Below are 17,237 nucleotides of genomic sequence, written 5' to 3'. Positions count from 1 at the left end.
CTTGGACGTTGTCCATTCATCTGTGACTGGCACTTGCCTGGTTCATTAGCATAATCATGAATATTAATATAAACTATTTCTGTATCTGTCCTGGCCCCGCCCTCCAGACCATGACCTCAAACCCAGTCCTGGAGCTGAGGCAGAGGATTGACTAAGATGACATTGATCAGGTGATGTCACTGGAGGTGGGGCAGCTTCCGGTTTCTGGGTGACCACGCCCCCTTGACCTCAGACATGGCTCAAGTTCCCATGATGCCTTGCATGAGCTGCCACCCTGTGCCCTGACATCACTTCTTGTCCTGTGGGCAGAGCTTGTGCTCGTGGCCCCGCCCCTTTCTTGTCCAGTGTCAGGTGACTTCTGATAAGGTCTGAACAGGAAGTGACATCACCGACCATCCCAGTCATGCATAGGTAGCCCCGCCCCCACTCAGGTTGATGACATCACACACAAAGCAACACCCTATCTCACCAGCCTGTTCTTGAGGCCACTTCCTGTCTCTTGAGTGACAGCTACCAGCCCTCAGGCCCCGCCTCGGGCCTGGAATGATGTCACTTCCTGTTCTTGTCAGGAAACTTTGAGGAACTAGACCAGGCTTAAGGTCATTTGCATGTTCAGGATCTGCCTAAAGATTCTGATTTGCATATTCAGGAAACCCCAGATTAACTGAGGACCTATTTGCATGCTCATTTGCATACTCATGAGAAGCAAGGCCTTTGACTGGGGCAGAACATTTGCATATTCATGAGGCCCATCATTAACCAGGGATGATTTGCATACTCATCTGCATGTTCATTTGCATATCCATGAGCAGCTCTTAGGGACCCCAGACTTTGATCCACATCACAGGGTTGAGGGATCACGGGGTGTGGTCACCTGACCCACAGGTGGGGGCGGGGCCGAGAAGTCCCGCCCCCTGTAGAGCAGGCGATGGTCCACAGGGCGTCATCCCCCTGCCTTGCTCTCCTGAAGTCGGCCAGACAGGAAGTGACCTTGCTTGACAGGTGAAGGGGTGGTGACATCACTGGGTTCAGAGGTCACGACAGCCGGCCCTGCCTCCCATGATGCCTCACCGAGCCTGGGCAGGATCCCAGTGACATCACACATTCCCTCGTCCACTGAAGCAGGGCTCGAACTGTCAGTCACATCAGGGGGCGGGGCCTGGACGTACCAGTGACTATCATCCATGGCAAGGTCACTGTGGGGGTCACTTCCGGTTCCAAAAGGTGAGGCACAAGTGACAGACCATGTGATGTCACTTCCTGTCTCACATTACATCACTTCCTGACTTGCATTATGTTGCTTCCTGTCTCACATTACATCACTTCCTGTCTGAGCTATGTCACGTCAGCCAGGTGACATCGCAGGCGCTGGGGTTGGAGGTCAACAGAGCTACACAGGGTGGAGTCAGGACCTCACGACCCCTGACCCTGACAGATGACCTTTGACCCTGTGCGACCCAGCGGTGTAAGAACGCACCGGAGCCAGGAGCCTGTTTCTGCCTTTAATAGGAAGTGACCCCGCGACCCCACGGGCGTCCCAGCATGCACCGAGTCTGGGGCGGGGCCTCCTCGCGCTTCACGCGGCCGCGGTGGATGATTGACAAGCGATGGGCTTGGTCCCCAGTGCCAGCCTCTCTGCAACCTCTGGGGGTCATAGGGTCACGTAGCCTACGTCATCCACCACGAACGTGGCCCCGCCCACCGGCACCAGGGCTCCACCCAGCAGGCCCGGGGATGGCGGGGCGGGGCTGAGCTCAGGCTCCGCCCACTTCCCCTGGGGCCAGATGACGTCCTCGTTGTCTTCAGGCTTCGCGTTGATGGGGGCGGAGGCCTGGGCAGCGGCGATCCAGGCCTGCGGGGGTGGGGCAGGTGCGGGGGTGAGGGGCGGGGCCTGCGCATGAAATGCCTGTCACTCAGAAGAGTGGGCGGGGCAGCACACGTGACAGGAAGTGCGGAGCAGGGGCTGAGGTCCACACTCGAAACAGAAATGAGGGCGGGGCCTCACTGGGGAAGCTTGTCAATCACAAAATGTGAGCTGCCCGCAAAACAGGAAGAGCAGCCATGGGCGGCCCTTGCGGTGGGCGTGGCTCCCGCAACCCCACCCCGGCCCCGCCCACCTGGAAGTTCCCGCCGTGTTTCTCGAAGAGGCCTGGGAAGGAGCCGCGGGGGTCGGGCACGCAGGGCAGCAGCGCCTCCTTCACCCTGGGGTCGGAGGTGAGAGGTCACGCGGGGAGGTCAACCAGGCCGCCTGACATCTGACCTCACGTTTCTCACGTCACGTGACCTTTAGCTCCCGACCACGGCCTTTGACCCCACGACCCGATGCTGACCCGCCACAAACCCGGAACCCTTCCCCCTCTCCTCAGGCAGGATGTGACCTTTGACCCCTGGCTGAGGTCTCCGGGGTCCGCCCCCCTCACCTGCGCAGCCGCAGCAGCGCCAGGAGCAGCGCCAGGGTCAGCAGGGTCGCGAGGCCGCAGGCGAGGGGGAGGGAGGAGGGCGTGGGCGGGGCCGGGCGCGGGGCGCAGGAAGCTGTGGGGCGGGGCGTGGGCGGGGCTCAGAGGCCGTGGCCCCGCCTGTGACCCCCGCCTGTGCCGGCACCCCAGGCCCCGCCCCGCCTGTCACTCACCCGCGGGCCCCGCCCCCCACCAGTGCATCACGGGCGTCCACTCGCTCGCCCGCGCCTCGGGGCCGTAGTAGAAATCCTGCGGCCGCGCCCGCAGCCTGAGGTCGTAGCAGCGCTCGGGGTCCAGCCCGACCACCGTCAGGTTGCAGCGTGGGGCGGAGGTCGTCTGCGGGGCGGGGTCACGGGGCGGGGTCACGGGGTCATGAGCAGGGTCATGGGGCGGGGCCACAAGGCGGGGTGAAGGTCATGGCGGGCTCGGGAGTCGGGGAGGTCAGGGGTTGTAAAGGGGGGGTAGCCAAGAGAAAAAGGGTAGAGGCAGGGTCAGAGGTCACATCAGAAGGCGTGGCCACGCATGGGCGGGGCTATGGTGGGCGGTAACTGTCAGGCCCCGCCCCACCCCGCCCATCGCTCGCCTGCCACTCGGGGTCGAAGATGTCGCGGTGCTGCACGTCATAGTCCAGGCCGGGGTAGCGGTGGGCGGGGCAGGACACGGAGAGGGCGTCGGCCTCGGTCCACGCGAGCCTCACGTTCCACGGGGGGCGGGGCTTCACTGCGGAGGCGGGGATGGCGCGAGGTCATGGTGCTGTGGTCTGGCTTGCTTCTGGTCACGCCCCACCCACTCCCTGCCCTTTGGCCACGCCCACCACGTCCAGGAACCAGTCGTGGCCACGCCCACTCGCTCTAAGTCAAGCCCTGACTACTGTCTGGTAGCCCCGCCCACAGGCCACTGGCACCGCCCACATCGACTTTCCTCGCCCGCCCCTCCCCGCCGCTCCTCACGCCAGGCCGACGGGCGCCGCCTCCGGGAGAAGACCTTGGCCCCGCCTCTGACACGCAGCGTGATATTCAGAGGCCCCGCCCCCATCGGGAGGAGGCAGCCGGAAGTGACATCACGGTCGAGTGGAAGATAGTGTGGGCAGGGCTGGGGGGCGTGGTCTCCGTACCTGTGGGGGCGGGGCGTCCCGCCCATTCAAAGGTTACTGACAGGTGTAAAGTGGAAACCGGAAGCGACCGGCCCCGGGGGCGGAGCCGCAACTGTCACTCACCGGAACTCCAGGCTCAGGTTCCACCCATCCACGTAGGCGTGGCCGCGGTGGGCGGGGCCCCACGTGACCTCCACCTTCTCCAGGTCGTGGCAGACGATGTCGACAGGGAAGACGTCACCTGCGGGGGCGGGGCAGCTAGGGCCGTGACGTCACTCAGCGCCGGGGAGGGGGGGTGAGACTTCCCTGTCCGCCTGTCACCAAGCATCCGGGGCGGAGACCTGGACCGCCCTCCTGGCACCGCCCACCCCCAGCCAATCCAGCCATCCCCCTGCCTCCGTCCGGAACCGGATCGCGCCCGATTTCCATTTCTGCGTGCGGAAGCTTCGTCAGGGGAGCCACGAGGCTCGGCCCCGCCCACGGGGATCCCGAGTCCCTCCCTCGGCCTGATGAGTTACGGTGTCGGGACTCGCGGTCATCCCCCTGCCTGCGAGATCGGCTTCCCGGCCTTTCCTCTGCCTCAGGCCTGGAGCCTCGGGCCGCAAAGGCCTCCGCAACACACGAATTCGGAGCTATTTGCATATTCATGAAGCGCACATGAATATTTAGGAAATAAACAAGAGCGAAGAGCGCGATTCATGTTTATGCATGAACCGGGGGTGAATATGCAAATGACTCAGGCTGGCATCGACCTGCAAGGGGCGGGTCCTCTCCAGCATGAAAAATCTGCCCTCATTTCCGTATTCATGAGGACACCCGGCTCGAGTTTAAGCTCGATGACGGAATGAACATGCGAAGGCCCCGCCCACGGGTGCCGCCGCCATCTTGACTGCTAATTTCCATTCTTCCTAGCTCCGCCCCCACCCCTTGCCAGCCCTCCCGCCACGCCCCCTCTCACCCTCGCCTTGGGCCGGCTCCGGCAGCCTGAGAATCTGCGGCAGGAGGATGACGGCGAGCGGCCAGGACAGTGCCTGCATGTCGGGGCCAGGGCCACAAGCCGCGTGATTGACAGCGCGCGTGGCCAGCGGCCCGGATCAGGCCTCGTCCCCGGATGGGGAAGTCGCGGCCGGAAGCGGTGGGCGGGGCCGGGCCTCGGCGAGCGAAGGACCCCGGAGAGTGTGGGCGGGGCCTAGAAACTGACAGGTGGGCGTGGCCTGGAGGCAGCGAGCGGGCTGTGGGCGTGTCCCGGGGTGTGGGCGGAACCTCACTACTGACAGAGGGGCTGTGGGCGTGCCCCAGGCTGGGGGCGGAGGTTGACATGATTGACAGGAGGTGGGCGTGGCCTCGGGTGAGTGACAGGCGCATCTTGAACTTTGGAAGATCACTGTGACTGAGGCCCAGGTTAGACCGATGTCTCCATCATCGGTGACATCACGGTGTCGCGAGGTCATGGGAGGCGGAGCCACAGATGACTGACAGGTGACGAGGCGCCCCGGGTGAGTGAACGCGTGTGCAGCCATACTGTGCGTCGGGGGCTGGGGGCCTGGCTGAAGTCACGCTGTGCGCGCCAGGTCCCGCCCACTGGGTGTGACGTCACACTGCAGTAGCCGGTCTGTGTGAGAGCGGTGGACACACTGTGTGCATCGGGTCAGTTCACTGCGTCCGTGACGTCACACTGCGCCGTGTGGACCTACTGTGCGCATGACGTCACACCGTGTGCCCGCCCAGTCTCCGTGCGCTTGAGCGCAGCGGCCCCACTGTGCGCAGACCCCGCCCCCGCCCCCGCAGGTGACGCGCGGCCTCCTCGTTCCTTCTCTAGGTTTCCCAACCCCGCAGATGAGGAAGCGCGAGTCGGACGGACGGACGGACGGACAGCGCGGCCATCGCCGGCAGCCCCCGGCCTCGGGTGAGCACCCGCCCCTGCCCCCACCATGACATCACCCCAAGGGCCCGCCCCCGGGTCCAGCTCCTCGGCCACTGTGCTCCCTGCCCTTCGTGCTGCCCTACTGTGTGCGCCCCGTTCTGGGAGGCCTCAGCGGGTCTGGACCATGTGGGAAGGACTTGGGGGTCAAAGGTCAAGGTTAAGTCGGCCTGGGGGGGCAAAGATGGTGGAGTGGGGGGTCAGGGGTCAGCTCCTGGGTCGCAGGGTCAAGCGTCGCGGTCGCAGGGCGGGTGAGGGGTCGGAGCTAGCCCAGGCCATGTCCGGTCCTACTCTGTGCTGGGGTCCCCCGCCCGGGGCGCAGGGTATGCGGAGCTGAGGCAGGGGGATGGCTCCCAGTGCGTTTCCCACGACCCCGACGCCCCGCGGGGTCGCTCGCAGCCCCTGTGCCCCCGCCCGGGCGTCCCCGCACCCCCCAGTCACCGAGGCGACGGCAGGGGAAGCGGGAAAGAGGAAGCGCCTGTGGGGCCTCGGCTGAGGGCGGGGTGGGGCTGGGGCCTGCGCGCAGTCAGGCCGCGGGCGACCCCGGTTCCCACCACGGGGGGTGGGCAGAGGCAGGGGGATGATCGCGAGTGCACGGTGTGAGGCAGGGGGATGACAGTGATGTTACCTCCAACCCTGAGTGAGGCTTGGTGGGTGGGGTCCAGAGGCGGCGGGGTCACACATGTGCAGTGTCGTCTCCGCCCACCTGAGTGTGACTGACAGGACCCCGCTCCCAGCCACGCCCTCCCGCCTGACCGACAGCTGACATCACCGCAATGGGAGTCAGTCCCCTGCCTCAGCTCCTGCTCTGCTCTGCCCTGCTGACGGGTGAGTGGTGGGAGGGGCGGGGCCTGGGATCACAGTGGGCGTGACCGAGTCAGACCCGAGCCCCGCCCCCACCCCGCAGCCACAACCCCACTCGGCGCAGGCCCCACCTTCAACCTGACCTTCGACCCTACGACCTGGACGCTGACCTGGGAGCCCTCAGATGCTGTGGTGACGTCATGCAAAGTGACCTCTCCGGGGGCGGGGCTGCGGAGGCGGATCATGGTGAGCGGGGGCGGGGCCTAGCCCGAGGATGACGCTTCTCAGACTCAGGCCATCCCCCTGCCTCAGCACCATTCCGCGTGGGCGGGGGCTTTCCCAGTGACGTCACTGATTATCTAAGCCCCGCCCCTGACCACACAGCCCCATTCCGGCCACTGCCGGTTCCACCCGCTGGAGCTGCACCGCGGGGTCACGCTCGAGGTCAACGGCACCGTCGGGGGCGCAGCCGCCCACGGGAAACTGCGCTTCCTCAACGCAGGTGGGCGGGGCCTGGTGACGTCGCGGGGGCGGGGCCCGGTGGTTGCCGATGACATCATTGAGGGCAGGGCCTCAGGGTCGATGTCACCGCCCCCGGCGGCCATCTTGCCCCCGCAGGCGCGCCCGGGTCGGGGGCGGAGAACCTGACGTGCGAGATCCGCGCCGCGCGCGTCCTGCGCTGTGCGTGGGGGGCGGGGCCTGCAGCGCCGGCGGACGTGAGATACTCGCTGCGTGTGCGCAACGCCTCGTGAGTGACGGGGGCGGGGCTTCAGCAGGAAATAGGCGTTTCCCATGAGCATAATCAATGACATCAATGAGTGTGGCGGGGCGGGGGCGGGGCCTGTCAATCAAAACTGTGGGCGGGTCTTTCCCATGGTCTTGGGTGATGTCGTCGATGACATCACCGGTGGGCGTGGTTGGCGACGCCACTGTGCAGGACGGTGGGTGACGTCACCCACGACGTCATCACAAACGCAGCCTCCCCCACCGGACATAGGGGTCACGAGGTCGCGCACTGCTCCGCCCCCCCGGGCGACGACGTCATCACACGGTGCCAGGCGGATGACGTCACGCAGCTGCCAGACAGGGCCTACTTCGTGGTGACCGGATCCAGCCGGTCAGGGCCGGTGCGCTTCCTGGACGCCATGCTGAGCACCAAGCTCATCGGTGGGCGGGGCCTCGGTGTGAGTGGCGGGCGGGGCGGGGCCTGTGAGTGTGGCTGATGGGTCGTGGGCAGGTCTTGTGTGACTGACACGCGGCTCCGCCCCCGCAGAGCGGCTCAGCCCCCCGGGCGCGGTCTCCGCCTCCTGTAACTCCTCCCACTGCGCGGTGGCCTGGGCCCCGCCCCCAACCCTGGCGGACATGACCGCCCACGACTTTCACTTTGAGGTGGAGTGGAAGGTGGGCGGGGCTCCTACCCGGGGGTTGGGGCGGGGTCACGGGGCCACACCCACCCGGCTCAGACCCCGCCCTCCGCCCCCTCGCAGGGTCCGGACCCCAGCTCAGAGCCACAGAAGGTAGCTCGACCTCTGACCCCCGATGGGTGCGGCCTCGGGAGGGTGGATGTCGTCGCCCAGCCACGCCCACACCAGGCCACGCCTTTCAGGTGCTCGTCACGGGGGTCACCGCCGTGACCTTCCCCAGCCCCGCCCCTCGCGGCCGCCATGAGGTCAGGGTGCGCGCCGGTGACGTGCGGTCTGAGCGCTGGAGCGACTGGAGCCCCGCCCACGAGATTGGTGACGTATTTGGCTCCACCCACTAAACCCAACCCACATTCAACTAACAGGAAATCCGGCCCACCAACTTCCTCTTTGTGGCCTATGAGGGGATTTTATAGAGAAGCTCTGCCCTTCGATCCAAAGGCCCCGCCCACTAGCGGGAAGCCTCCACCCACTTTGCACAAGTCCCGCCCACAAAACACCAACCAGCAGCCAGCTACCATGAAGTCCCACCCACAACCAACAGTTTTGACAAAGGGGTGGGGACTGTTTTTGAAGCCCCGCCTACCGATCCCTGGGCCACGCCCACTACTGGGAAATCGGGGCCGACTCGTCCAGGCCCCGCCCTCCTGGCTTGAAGGGCGGGACTTCCTGTCGGGTGACCCCCTGACCTGCGCTCACCGCCCCCTCCCGTGCAGGCCCCGACCCCGCCCCTCTGCCCGCCGTCCTCCTGTACGCGCTGCCGGCCTGCGCGGCTCTGCTGTGCGCGCTGGCGCTCGGGGCTGCGTGCCGGAGGTGAGGCGGAGGGATGAACTGAGGCAGGGGGACGGCCACGAGTGCTCGGTGTGAGGCAGGGGGATGACCGCGAGTGCAGTGTGAGGCAGGGGGATGACCGCGAGTGCAGTGTGAGGCAGGGGGATGACCTCGAGTTGAGCAGGAGCAGAGACAGGGGGATGACCGCCGTGATCCTCGACCGTAGGCTCCTCTTCCCCGCGATTCCCGGGATCAAGGACAAGGTGTCGGACAACGAGCGCGTGAACCAGGAGGTCAGAGGTCGCCTGCGGGGGCGTGGTCGGAGCTGTGGCCAAGGGAGGGGCGGGGCCCCGGTGACTCCGGCGACCTCTGACCCCGCCCTCTCCCGCCGCACCGCCCTTCCCGCAGACGCTGAGGAAGGACCTGCTGCAGCCGTAGCCACGCCCACGGCGATGACGTCAGCGCAGGGAGCCCCGCCTGGGCCGTGATTGACAGGCCGGCTTCGGAGATTTATTTTTAATAAACGTGGTGTTTGCGGGACGTCATCGCGGGCGTGGCCAAGTGATTGACATGCGGCGCCCGGGAGGGTGGGCGTGGTCTGAGCCGGTTTCCGTTCTCCCGTGCACGCTCAGTGAAATAAATGGAGGAACGAATTTCCGGTTTATTCGTGTTTAAGCCGCGTAAATCGTCCCCGACTGATGACATCGCGGCGGCGCTGGGGCCCCGAGTGATGACGACGTCGCGGCGGCGCTGGGGCCCCGAGTGATGACGACGTCGCGGCGGCGCTGGGGCACAGTTTGCGGATTGAGGGTCGGAGTCGCGCCGGCCGAGCGCAGCGGTCACGTGAGAAATGACGCAGCGGCCATTACGTCAGTGCGTCACGGTCGCGGCTGTAAAACCCGCGTCCGCGGAGCCGCGGGGAAGAGAAACCAACGCGAACAGGAAGTCAAGGCCGCGGCCTCCACCAGTCACTTCTCCCCCTCCGTAGCCCAGGCTGCCCGGGACTCGCTCCGTAGCCCGGGCTGGCCTCGAACTCACAGAGATCCCCCTGCCTCCGCCTCCCACGTGCTGGGACTCAAGGCGTGCGTCACCACCGCCGGCTGACGTTTCACACTCAGAATCTCACGTGTGCGACACGCGCCATCGTGCGCGGACGCGTCACCGTCAGTGTAAAGTGCGGTTGTCACGGCGCGTTGTCCTCAGGGGCCACAGCGTCCCCAGAGCCACGTTCACACTCTTTCCCGCCTCTGCCCGCAGGTGTGGCCACGCTGCTAGCTCGGGGTGTCTGCGCGTTTGCACGTGTGCGTGTGCGTGTGTGCGTGTGCGTGTGTACGTGTGTGCGTGTGTGTACGTGTGTGTGCGTGCGTGTGCGTGTGTGCGTGTGCGTGTGTGCGTGTGTGTGCGTGTGTACGTGTGTGTGCGTGTGTGCGTGCGCGTGTGTACGTGTGTGTACGTGTGTGCGCGGGGCCCCCAGCTGTGTGGTGCACGTGGTAAATGTCTCCACCTGTTTCTCCTGCTTGTGTCTATAAACACCTCAGTTCCCTCCTAGAGAGACTTGATCACACCCTGTGTTGTCTCCGCTCTTCCAGTTTCCTCCCCAAGAGCCCCCCCCCCTCCTCTGTCCTCTCTCCCTCCCTCCCTCCCTCTCCTCTCTCTCTCCGGTTCGAGTCTCCTGGTCTCTCCCTTTCCAGCACTGGGATTACAATTGTTACCTGGTTTTTCACACGGGTGCTGGGGACCAAGGTTAGGTTCTCATACTTGGGTGGCGTGCACTCTGGCAAGCTGTATTCCCAGCCCTGAAATATCAAAAAATAGTTTAGTGTGCGCGGTGGTGCGTGTCTTGGTACACACACGGATGCCAGAGGACACTTCAGTCTTCTTCTTCTGAGAAACGTTCTGGGGACTAAACCCAGGTCGCCAGGCTTGCGCAGCAAGCGCCTTTGCACCGCCGCCCAGTCTGCTGTCCTGGAATATTTCTAGAGACTCAGAGGAGACGACAGGTCGATATCCAGCCCAAGGAATGAAGGCAGAATGCCAAGGTACCAGACGTTATCTTTTTTTAAAGATATACTGATGATGGGAACATCAGTCAGTTCCAGCCAGATTCTTAGAAATGAACCAAGGAAGTAAAAGTAGCCAAGAAAGGTAGGACATTTTATTTTACATACAAAACAGGTGCAAACTGAGTCCTTCCCTCCCCAAGGGGAAGAGGTATAGTCAAAGATCACATTTGTGTCGTCATGATGCCCTATGAAACGGGCTACTCTGAGATAACATATCCAGACCCGCATTCCATTTTCTCCAAAGGTTATTTCCTCTGCGAAGGAGTCTTCTCCAGTGCTGTTCAAATCCGTCTACTGGAGGAAACATTTCAAATACACTTGAAATTGACATTCATTTAAAAGGTTTTTGGTGCATGGAATGGCCTGGGATTTGGTCTGGAGCGCCTGAAGGGGGGCACCAAAAGGTTTCACCGACCCTGAAAGGTGCGTTTGGGGGCAATCAGGATGGCAGTTGTCTGTGCACTGCTGGGATGACCACAGTGCTTTCTGGCTTTTGTCACAGATAATCCTCTGCTCTTAGACCCTAAAGGTGGCAATGGCACCAGAAAAGAGATGGGGGAAGGGCGGTGTTCTGTCCACACAACTGAGGTTTCTTTATAAGACCAAGTTTGGTAAATGATATCGAGTGGATATTCATTGTCTTTCCCTTGATTATCTGATCTATAAGTACTGGAGTGGGTTTCCTGGTTGTTTTGTTTTTCTGAGAAAATATTTCAGCTACTATTGCTTATATTTAGGGGTCTACTTACTATTTTGAATACATTAAGAACTCTACTCTTCTGTACTTAGTTACCTGCAAAAGTAGGAAAAAAAAAAAAAAACCACCTTCAGACTGGTTATTGGATCTGAGGCTCCCAAGACTGGCGATGAAAACACTGCTCAAAACTTTACAAACTCACAGAAGGCCATGGTGGCCTCTTCTTCATAATAAAAAAATAACCCCTTAAAACAAAGTTGCCCAATAAACAAAGGAATTCTAACTTGATTCCTACCAACCCATCATGGGGAAGGCTGGAGTTATTGGCCATCAATCTCTACCTGGACTTCCTTTAAGTCTGTGAAATCAAGAAACCCAGAGATAAGTGCTCATCGCCTACATGGCCAGTCCAGATTATTCAGTCCTAGTTATTCTGGCTCCCTGAGGGTCTCTGGAATCAACCTGCCCACCTGGGGGGATGGAGGCGATGGTGGCAGTGGCCTGGCAAAGGCAACGCTGGTTATATGAGCATGCAAACTCCTGGTCTTAAAATTCAGGCCATGGCATGACTGACACTAGACAAAGCATCATCAGAACAGCTAAACAGAAATGAGAAACTGGTTTCACTTATGAACACGGAAGAGGTGGCTGGGACACGGAGCCATATGGGCTTGGGAGGGAGGGATCAAAAATAATTAAGACCAAGTTCCTTTGAGGAAATGCTTCCTAGGCTTCTGTGGAGGTTATTCTTAGATGCGGCCATACTTGCTCAACATGGCGGGGAATGAATTATCTTCTACATTATTTTTTTTTTTTTTAATTAAGGCTATGATCCTTAGCGACCACTTTAACATGGCATACTTCTGGCATTTCAAGTGGTTGCTAACACTGTATATCAACACTATAACACACTTTCCTTCTAAACTAAATTGGAAGTTACTTTACAGAAGACGGACACCGTCTGGCTAATGGGCATGGGCTGATTCTGAATTCTTGTCAGTCACTAAAAATGAAGAGGAAATTAACACATTCAGAAATCTCAGTGTCCTGCTGTTTCCTGAAGTTTGTTCCAACTGAAATGGGAGCTTGAACTGGAGACTCACCTAGTCACCTGACTTACACACACCTTCACAGACCCTGTTTGCTCCTAGACAGACCTGAAGTAGAAGAATGTTACTTAAGGCAGTCACAAGTGCACACTAGCTGCTGGCACAGTCAGTGCAGCCTGTGGGCAGTCTGGAGTAAGAACTCTGAAAATCCACTTGTATGACTGGACACTTTACACCCTGCTGTAACCCTGGCCTGGTTGGACCTTAGTCTGCTGAGACTGCAATGTCTCAACGACAGCAAAGCTTGAGGGAACTCCAAATAGCGCAGTATCAAATGCCTTCAGTCTCAGGGAACAGATGAGTTAGGTTTAAGGGGAAGTAAATGCATCCGTCTTAAAACCGTCCTCAGGTGACAGGTGAGATGGAGCAAGTAGACTTGGATGAAAGGAGGTCGACGGTGCCTGTGCCCGAGGGTCTGGCTGAGCCTGCAGTCAGGCAGGTAAAAGAAACAGGGGTGTGCTGGGGTGGGGGCTGTCTGATGAGCAGACTGTTTCAGTTCAGTTATATCTTCATTTTAGGGAAGAGAATTAGTCAGGTGTGGGATCACCTTGGATCGCCAATGGCCTTGAAAAGATCACCACCACCCTGCAGGTTAAAGGGATCTTTGCTAAAAAACCCCAAATATCTAGTAAGGGATTTGTGGGTGCTGGGGGTGCCAACAGCACATTGGGAAGGGCCTTCCCCCACATCCACAAACCACTCAGGTTCAACCCCTCAAGAGCTAGCCTATAAAAATATTTTAAGACAAAAAAGAACTCTTAAGCCCAGCTGCAGGGCGCCCTACCCTGCAGCCAGGCTGGTCGCTGCCTTTGCTTTTCCTTGGAAGCAGGGTGGGGGAGGCACTTAGTGGGGCAGAGAGTGCCAGGATGCCCTAGGCCTTGCCACAATTTCCTGGGATGAGGATGTTTAAGTTTCTGTAGGGGAAGTCCGAGTTGCCCACGTGCCAAACGAGGGACTATAAAAGTTTCAGTGATGAGTTCTAACTGCTATCTAGTGAAAAGGAAGCAAATCCTAACAAATTCCTTACGGGAAAGGGCTCTGCCCTGACTCCTCCCTGACACGCTGTTTCACAGGCAAAAAACATTTCTTGTAAAGAAATGCCCAGGTGGCAATATTTACCAATGCTGAGCAGGTTTGAAGTCAGCGAGGGGAGATTCCCCAGCCAAGGTCCATAGACTAGGTAAAGCACACAGACTCTGCTTCATTTGATACTAAATTTGATCCATGACCACAAAGTGTCCCGACATCTTCCAGTCCTCTACCTACACAGGCAAAGAGTTCTGTGCTGCACTAAGTCACTAGCCACCGTTCTCTGTAGTTATAGCTCTTTGTACCCAGACACAAGACCTCTTTCCCCATGTGAATAATCAGTCCTTCCTGCCACAACTAGTATAAGAAGTGTCAGTATTTGGAAATAGCACTTATCGCAAATGAAATACAACCGTGGGAAGAGTAACCCCACACACTGTTAACTATGTAACCAGTGATGCCTCATGGTCCAGCGAAGACGCCACGGTGGCAGGCAGAGTGTTCCGTGGAGAACTTGCTAAGATATGTGGTCATATTATCTGGACAGAGTCACTGTTCAATTGATAAAACTTTAGACCTTTTCATCAGTTTCCTTTTCCCTGGGATTTCCTAGCACCAACCAACCTTACCTTCCCTGCTTACTGCAGCTGCAAGATTATCACAGGTGTGGTTTCTAAGGCAGACTGACCCAAACGTTGTAGCTCACTTCAGGCAGACAGAAAATATTTACTTTCTCTCCCTGGCCTAGGATAATGCAGCCCGAGGCTCCTCTAGCATTTGGAAGGCAAATTTGGTGCCCTCTTTTGTCCACTACTGGGAATATGGTGGTGGCTGTTTAGTCACTAATTTTGTCTTCCGAGTCAACAGAAAGTCACATGGCTATCTAGTGGGACGACCTTGGCTGTGGAGGAAACAGAAATTTTGCTTTGTTGTAGTTATTGTTAGGTGTCTCCTCTCTGAGACGAGGTGCCTTCTGCTTGGTCACAGTCTGGCTCGGTGCCCCTCATCCCAGGCGCTCAGGAGCTGGGCTTTCAAGCTCTGGGCTGATTAGGTCCAGGGGCTCTGGTGGGGACTTTTTTCTGCAGCAGAGAAGATGAATGAAAATTCAAGTATGCTTCCTTGCCAACCTGAGTATTTACTCAGGATGACACAGAGTTTGGCTTCTTCTCTTCCAAGTGCTGCAATCAGACTCTTTCCATCAAGACTGTCCTCTGGACCCACATTTTCTTTGAATGGCTTGGCTGGCCCATCCCCCCTTGAAAAAGAAAAAAGCAACCACCCAATATAACCGGACACAATATGCATCTGCCATGTTGTTTATAAAATAAAAACAAAACCCCAAAAAACTAAAAGTGCAATAAAGTCCGTTTCCTTTCCTTTGCTCAGAACCACAGGAATGGTTCGTTACAGTCCGGAGCAAGGGATCTGCTTGTCAAAAGCTAAGAACGCCAACACACAGGGACAGTAGACTGCAGACTGCTCACAGCTTGTGTCCTACGGTGTAACTTCACAGGAGGGAGGGACGGAGAGATGGAGGGAGGGACGAAGGAAGGGACCTGAACCCTGTGGCCAGCTGGGCTGAGGGGTTACCCAGGCACAGAGGAAGAGGAAGCCACACTTCCAGACACACCTGGGAAGTGGAGAAGTTCTCCATCCCAGGGCTGTCATCTCCCCTATCTTCTTGGCCCCATCACCAGCTTCTTGATAGAGCCTTTATCTTAGTAGTTTTTATGCTGGAGAGGGTTGAGGATGGTGCAAGAGCCAGGAGTAAAGGAAGAGGAAGGGGGAGAACAGTAGTCCTTGAGTTTTTGTGAATGACACCTTCACTGTAAACAATGGGAAGAGAGTCAACCAGATAGCCCAAGGGCAAGCAGTGGAGAAGCAGCAGCTCTGGACCGCTCAGAGCTCAGACAGAGAGGATTGCCACTTGCCCACTCGGCCCTGGCTGCCTGCACTGGCTCCTTCTGGGGGCATCTGTTTTCTTCTTTTTGGTCTGGATCTCTCCCCTCCCCCACAGGAGTCCCTTCCGACGAGAAATGGCAGGAGCTGCAGGTGCAATTGGATCCAGAGTCCCCAGGACGTGAGGACTCATGGGAGGCACTGGTCACTTGTGTCGCTGAGCCGTCTTCTTCCTCTTCCTCTTAAAGAAACAGCAGCACCTGGAGCACGAGAACATTTAAGTCAGTCTAGAAGCCTCCGGCTCCCAGCAAATCTCTGTCTGCTTCTGCTTACTGCAGGGGGTAGGATTTTTTTCTCCTGGTGCCCACCCACATGGCCACCTGCTGTCTGCAGTAAACACATACTGGAAGTAGCAGGCATCTGTCAGGAAAGCGAGAGGCAGCCACTCTACCTGATTATCAAAATGCTGTCCACAGGCATTTCTGGAAGAAGGATAAAGAAGGCTTTGTTCCTAGACTAACATCTAACCAAGATACTCCATCTTTGGAACCGAGATGGAGGGTGCTCAGGGTAACATGAAAACAGGCTGCACTGGGTGCCCCTTGACACAGGCCAGGAGGCAGGGGGCTAAGACAAAGAAATACACCTCACACAGAGTATGAAGTCTAGAATCCTGGCAATCACACAATGCCAACAGAAGACTACGATCCTTTCTACCTTGCTCTGTCCCCAACACATGCCTGGAGTAAGCAGAAGCTCCAGCTCATAAAGGGGCGAACTTTTATCTCCTGACACCAGCACACGTGCCAATCATCCCACGGGGACCAATGCCTGAAGCCCAGGAGCTACTCCTCTGGAAACTGTAGTCACAGGGAATTCCCCAATGAGCTTCCCAAGACTGGCCCTGTTCCAGACAGGGTCAGCAACTGGCGTGTTTAAGGTGGAGGCTGAGGCCCTGCAAGTGCCATGTCAGGGGGGAACAGCCTGCAGAGCAGTGGCATGCTGTCGTACCCTAACTCTGAGGGTGAATTCCCCACTCCAGCCTTTGCACTACGAAGTGTAGCGGTCGTACAGGCACTGGAGAAGGGGCATTGAGGGCCATGGTAAGATTGATACAAAAGGTATGTTCTGTCCAGAGATGACAAATGGGAAATGCAAAGGTGGGCAGAAGGCAGAGGATGAGTCAACGGTGCCAGATATGGAAGGGAGTAAAGTTGTGAGTGAAGCCACAGACGCTTGATTCTTGAAAGAAAACGTTTTCTGAGAAAACTCTTTTAAGTCTCTTAATCCTCCCAGAGATGTTTAAAATTGCTTTTATTATTTTATGTGAATGAATGTGTTAGGCTGCATATATGTCTGTGTATCACATGATGACAGTGCCGTGAAAGCTGGAAGAGGACCTCAGATTCTCAGAGGGGACTTACAGACAGGTCATGAGCTGCTATGTGGGTGCTCTTAACTGCTGGGCCGTCAGTCCAGCCTGCCTCCCAGGTTTTAGTGAAAGGGATATCCGTATAGAAAGACACCATTGCTCCCTTCCAATGCTCCTCCATCCCCTGCAGCTGACCCTCCCTTTAGACCCCTGTGTTACTATGTTTTCTTATGGTGTTTCTAAGATTTTCATCACTAGAAATTTGGATAAAGTTTCTTTCTTGAAATTCTCTTTTGAGACAAGGACTCATAATTATGTAGCCAAGGCTAGCTTCAAATGTGCAATCCTCTGGCCTCAGCTTCCCAGAGTGCTAAGATTTATAGGAGCCCACCTAGAGGGAGAAAGTTTTCAGAATGCAGAAATAAACATTTAAATAGATAGCAATGTGACCTTTAACTACAATTTCATGCAATTTGAGACAGGAGGTTTTTAAGAGAGTTTTAAAATATTTTCTTCAAAATTTGGTTATGGTAATGTTTTTCTGTAATTCTAGTGCTTGACAACTAGAAGAAGGGTTATAACTTGAGAGTCATTCTTGGCCT

At 58.0% G+C, this 17,237-nt stretch overlaps 3 protein-coding genes across 24 annotated transcripts in view; 1 reads left to right on the top strand and 2 right to left on the bottom strand.

Annotated features, from left to right (window-relative positions):
• Positions 1-1,488: 1,488 nt before the first annotated feature.
• On the bottom strand, positions 1,489-4,653 carry LOC143439438 (cytokine receptor-like factor 2). 3 transcript variants are annotated; one of them, XM_076925833.1, is made up of 9 exons: positions 4,508-4,653; positions 3,945-4,181; positions 3,673-3,790; positions 3,407-3,570; positions 3,040-3,176; positions 2,630-2,792; positions 2,421-2,532; positions 2,118-2,202; positions 1,489-1,852 (listed from the first exon to the last, which is right to left on the bottom strand). In XM_076925833.1, exons 1-9 carry the CDS (start codon positions 4,584-4,586, stop codon positions 1,652-1,654), a joined length of 1,296 nt encoding a protein of 431 aa, XP_076781948.1. In that variant the 5' UTR covers positions 4,587-4,653; the 3' UTR covers positions 1,489-1,651. The 3 variants fall into 3 exon arrangements, with proteins under 3 accessions (XP_076781948.1, XP_076781949.1, XP_076781950.1); XM_076925834.1 differs by having other exon boundaries at positions 4,068-4,181; XM_076925835.1 differs by lacking the exon at positions 3,945-4,181 and having other exon boundaries at positions 4,508-4,650.
• On the top strand, positions 4,613-9,119 carry LOC143439439 (granulocyte-macrophage colony-stimulating factor receptor subunit alpha-like). Of its 14 annotated transcripts, XM_076925838.1 has the most exons (14): positions 4,735-4,752; positions 4,930-5,045; positions 5,369-5,455; positions 6,136-6,298; positions 6,378-6,520; positions 6,659-6,776; positions 6,893-7,022; positions 7,272-7,441; positions 7,548-7,675; positions 7,762-7,791; positions 7,881-8,010; positions 8,412-8,508; positions 8,693-8,759; positions 8,875-9,011. In XM_076925838.1, the coding sequence occupies exons 4-14, from the start codon at positions 6,247-6,249 to the stop codon at positions 8,902-8,904; spliced, it is 1,095 nt and encodes a 364-aa protein (XP_076781953.1). In that variant the 5' UTR covers positions 4,735-4,752; positions 4,930-5,045; positions 5,369-5,455; positions 6,136-6,246; the 3' UTR covers positions 8,905-9,011. The 14 variants fall into 14 exon arrangements, with proteins under 14 accessions (XP_076781960.1, XP_076781955.1, XP_076781958.1 ...); XM_076925845.1 differs by lacking the exon at positions 4,930-5,045 and having other exon boundaries at positions 4,613-4,752; positions 6,208-6,298; XM_076925840.1 differs by lacking the exon at positions 4,930-5,045 and having other exon boundaries at positions 4,613-4,752; positions 6,194-6,298.
• A 1,474-nt stretch (positions 9,120-10,593) lies between these two features.
• The window catches only part of Csnk1g1 (casein kinase 1 gamma 1), a 129,278-nt gene continuing 122,634 nt past the window's right edge, over positions 10,594-17,237 (bottom strand). For all 7 annotated transcript variants that reach the window (XM_076925827.1, XM_076925825.1, XM_076925826.1 and 4 more), the window contains one exon: positions 10,594-15,523. In XM_076925827.1, the coding sequence (XP_076781942.1) occupies positions 15,469-15,523 (55 nt within the window). In that variant the 3' untranslated portion in view covers positions 10,594-15,468. The remainder of the gene's footprint in view (positions 15,524-17,237) is intronic.

This window comes from Arvicanthis niloticus, chromosome 26, assembly GCF_011762505.2.
Source record: "Arvicanthis niloticus isolate mArvNil1 chromosome 26, mArvNil1.pat.X, whole genome shotgun sequence".
Classification (NCBI taxonomy): Eukaryota; Metazoa; Chordata; class Mammalia; order Rodentia; family Muridae; genus Arvicanthis; species Arvicanthis niloticus.
This window is presented reverse-complemented; position numbering and strand designations above follow the sequence as displayed.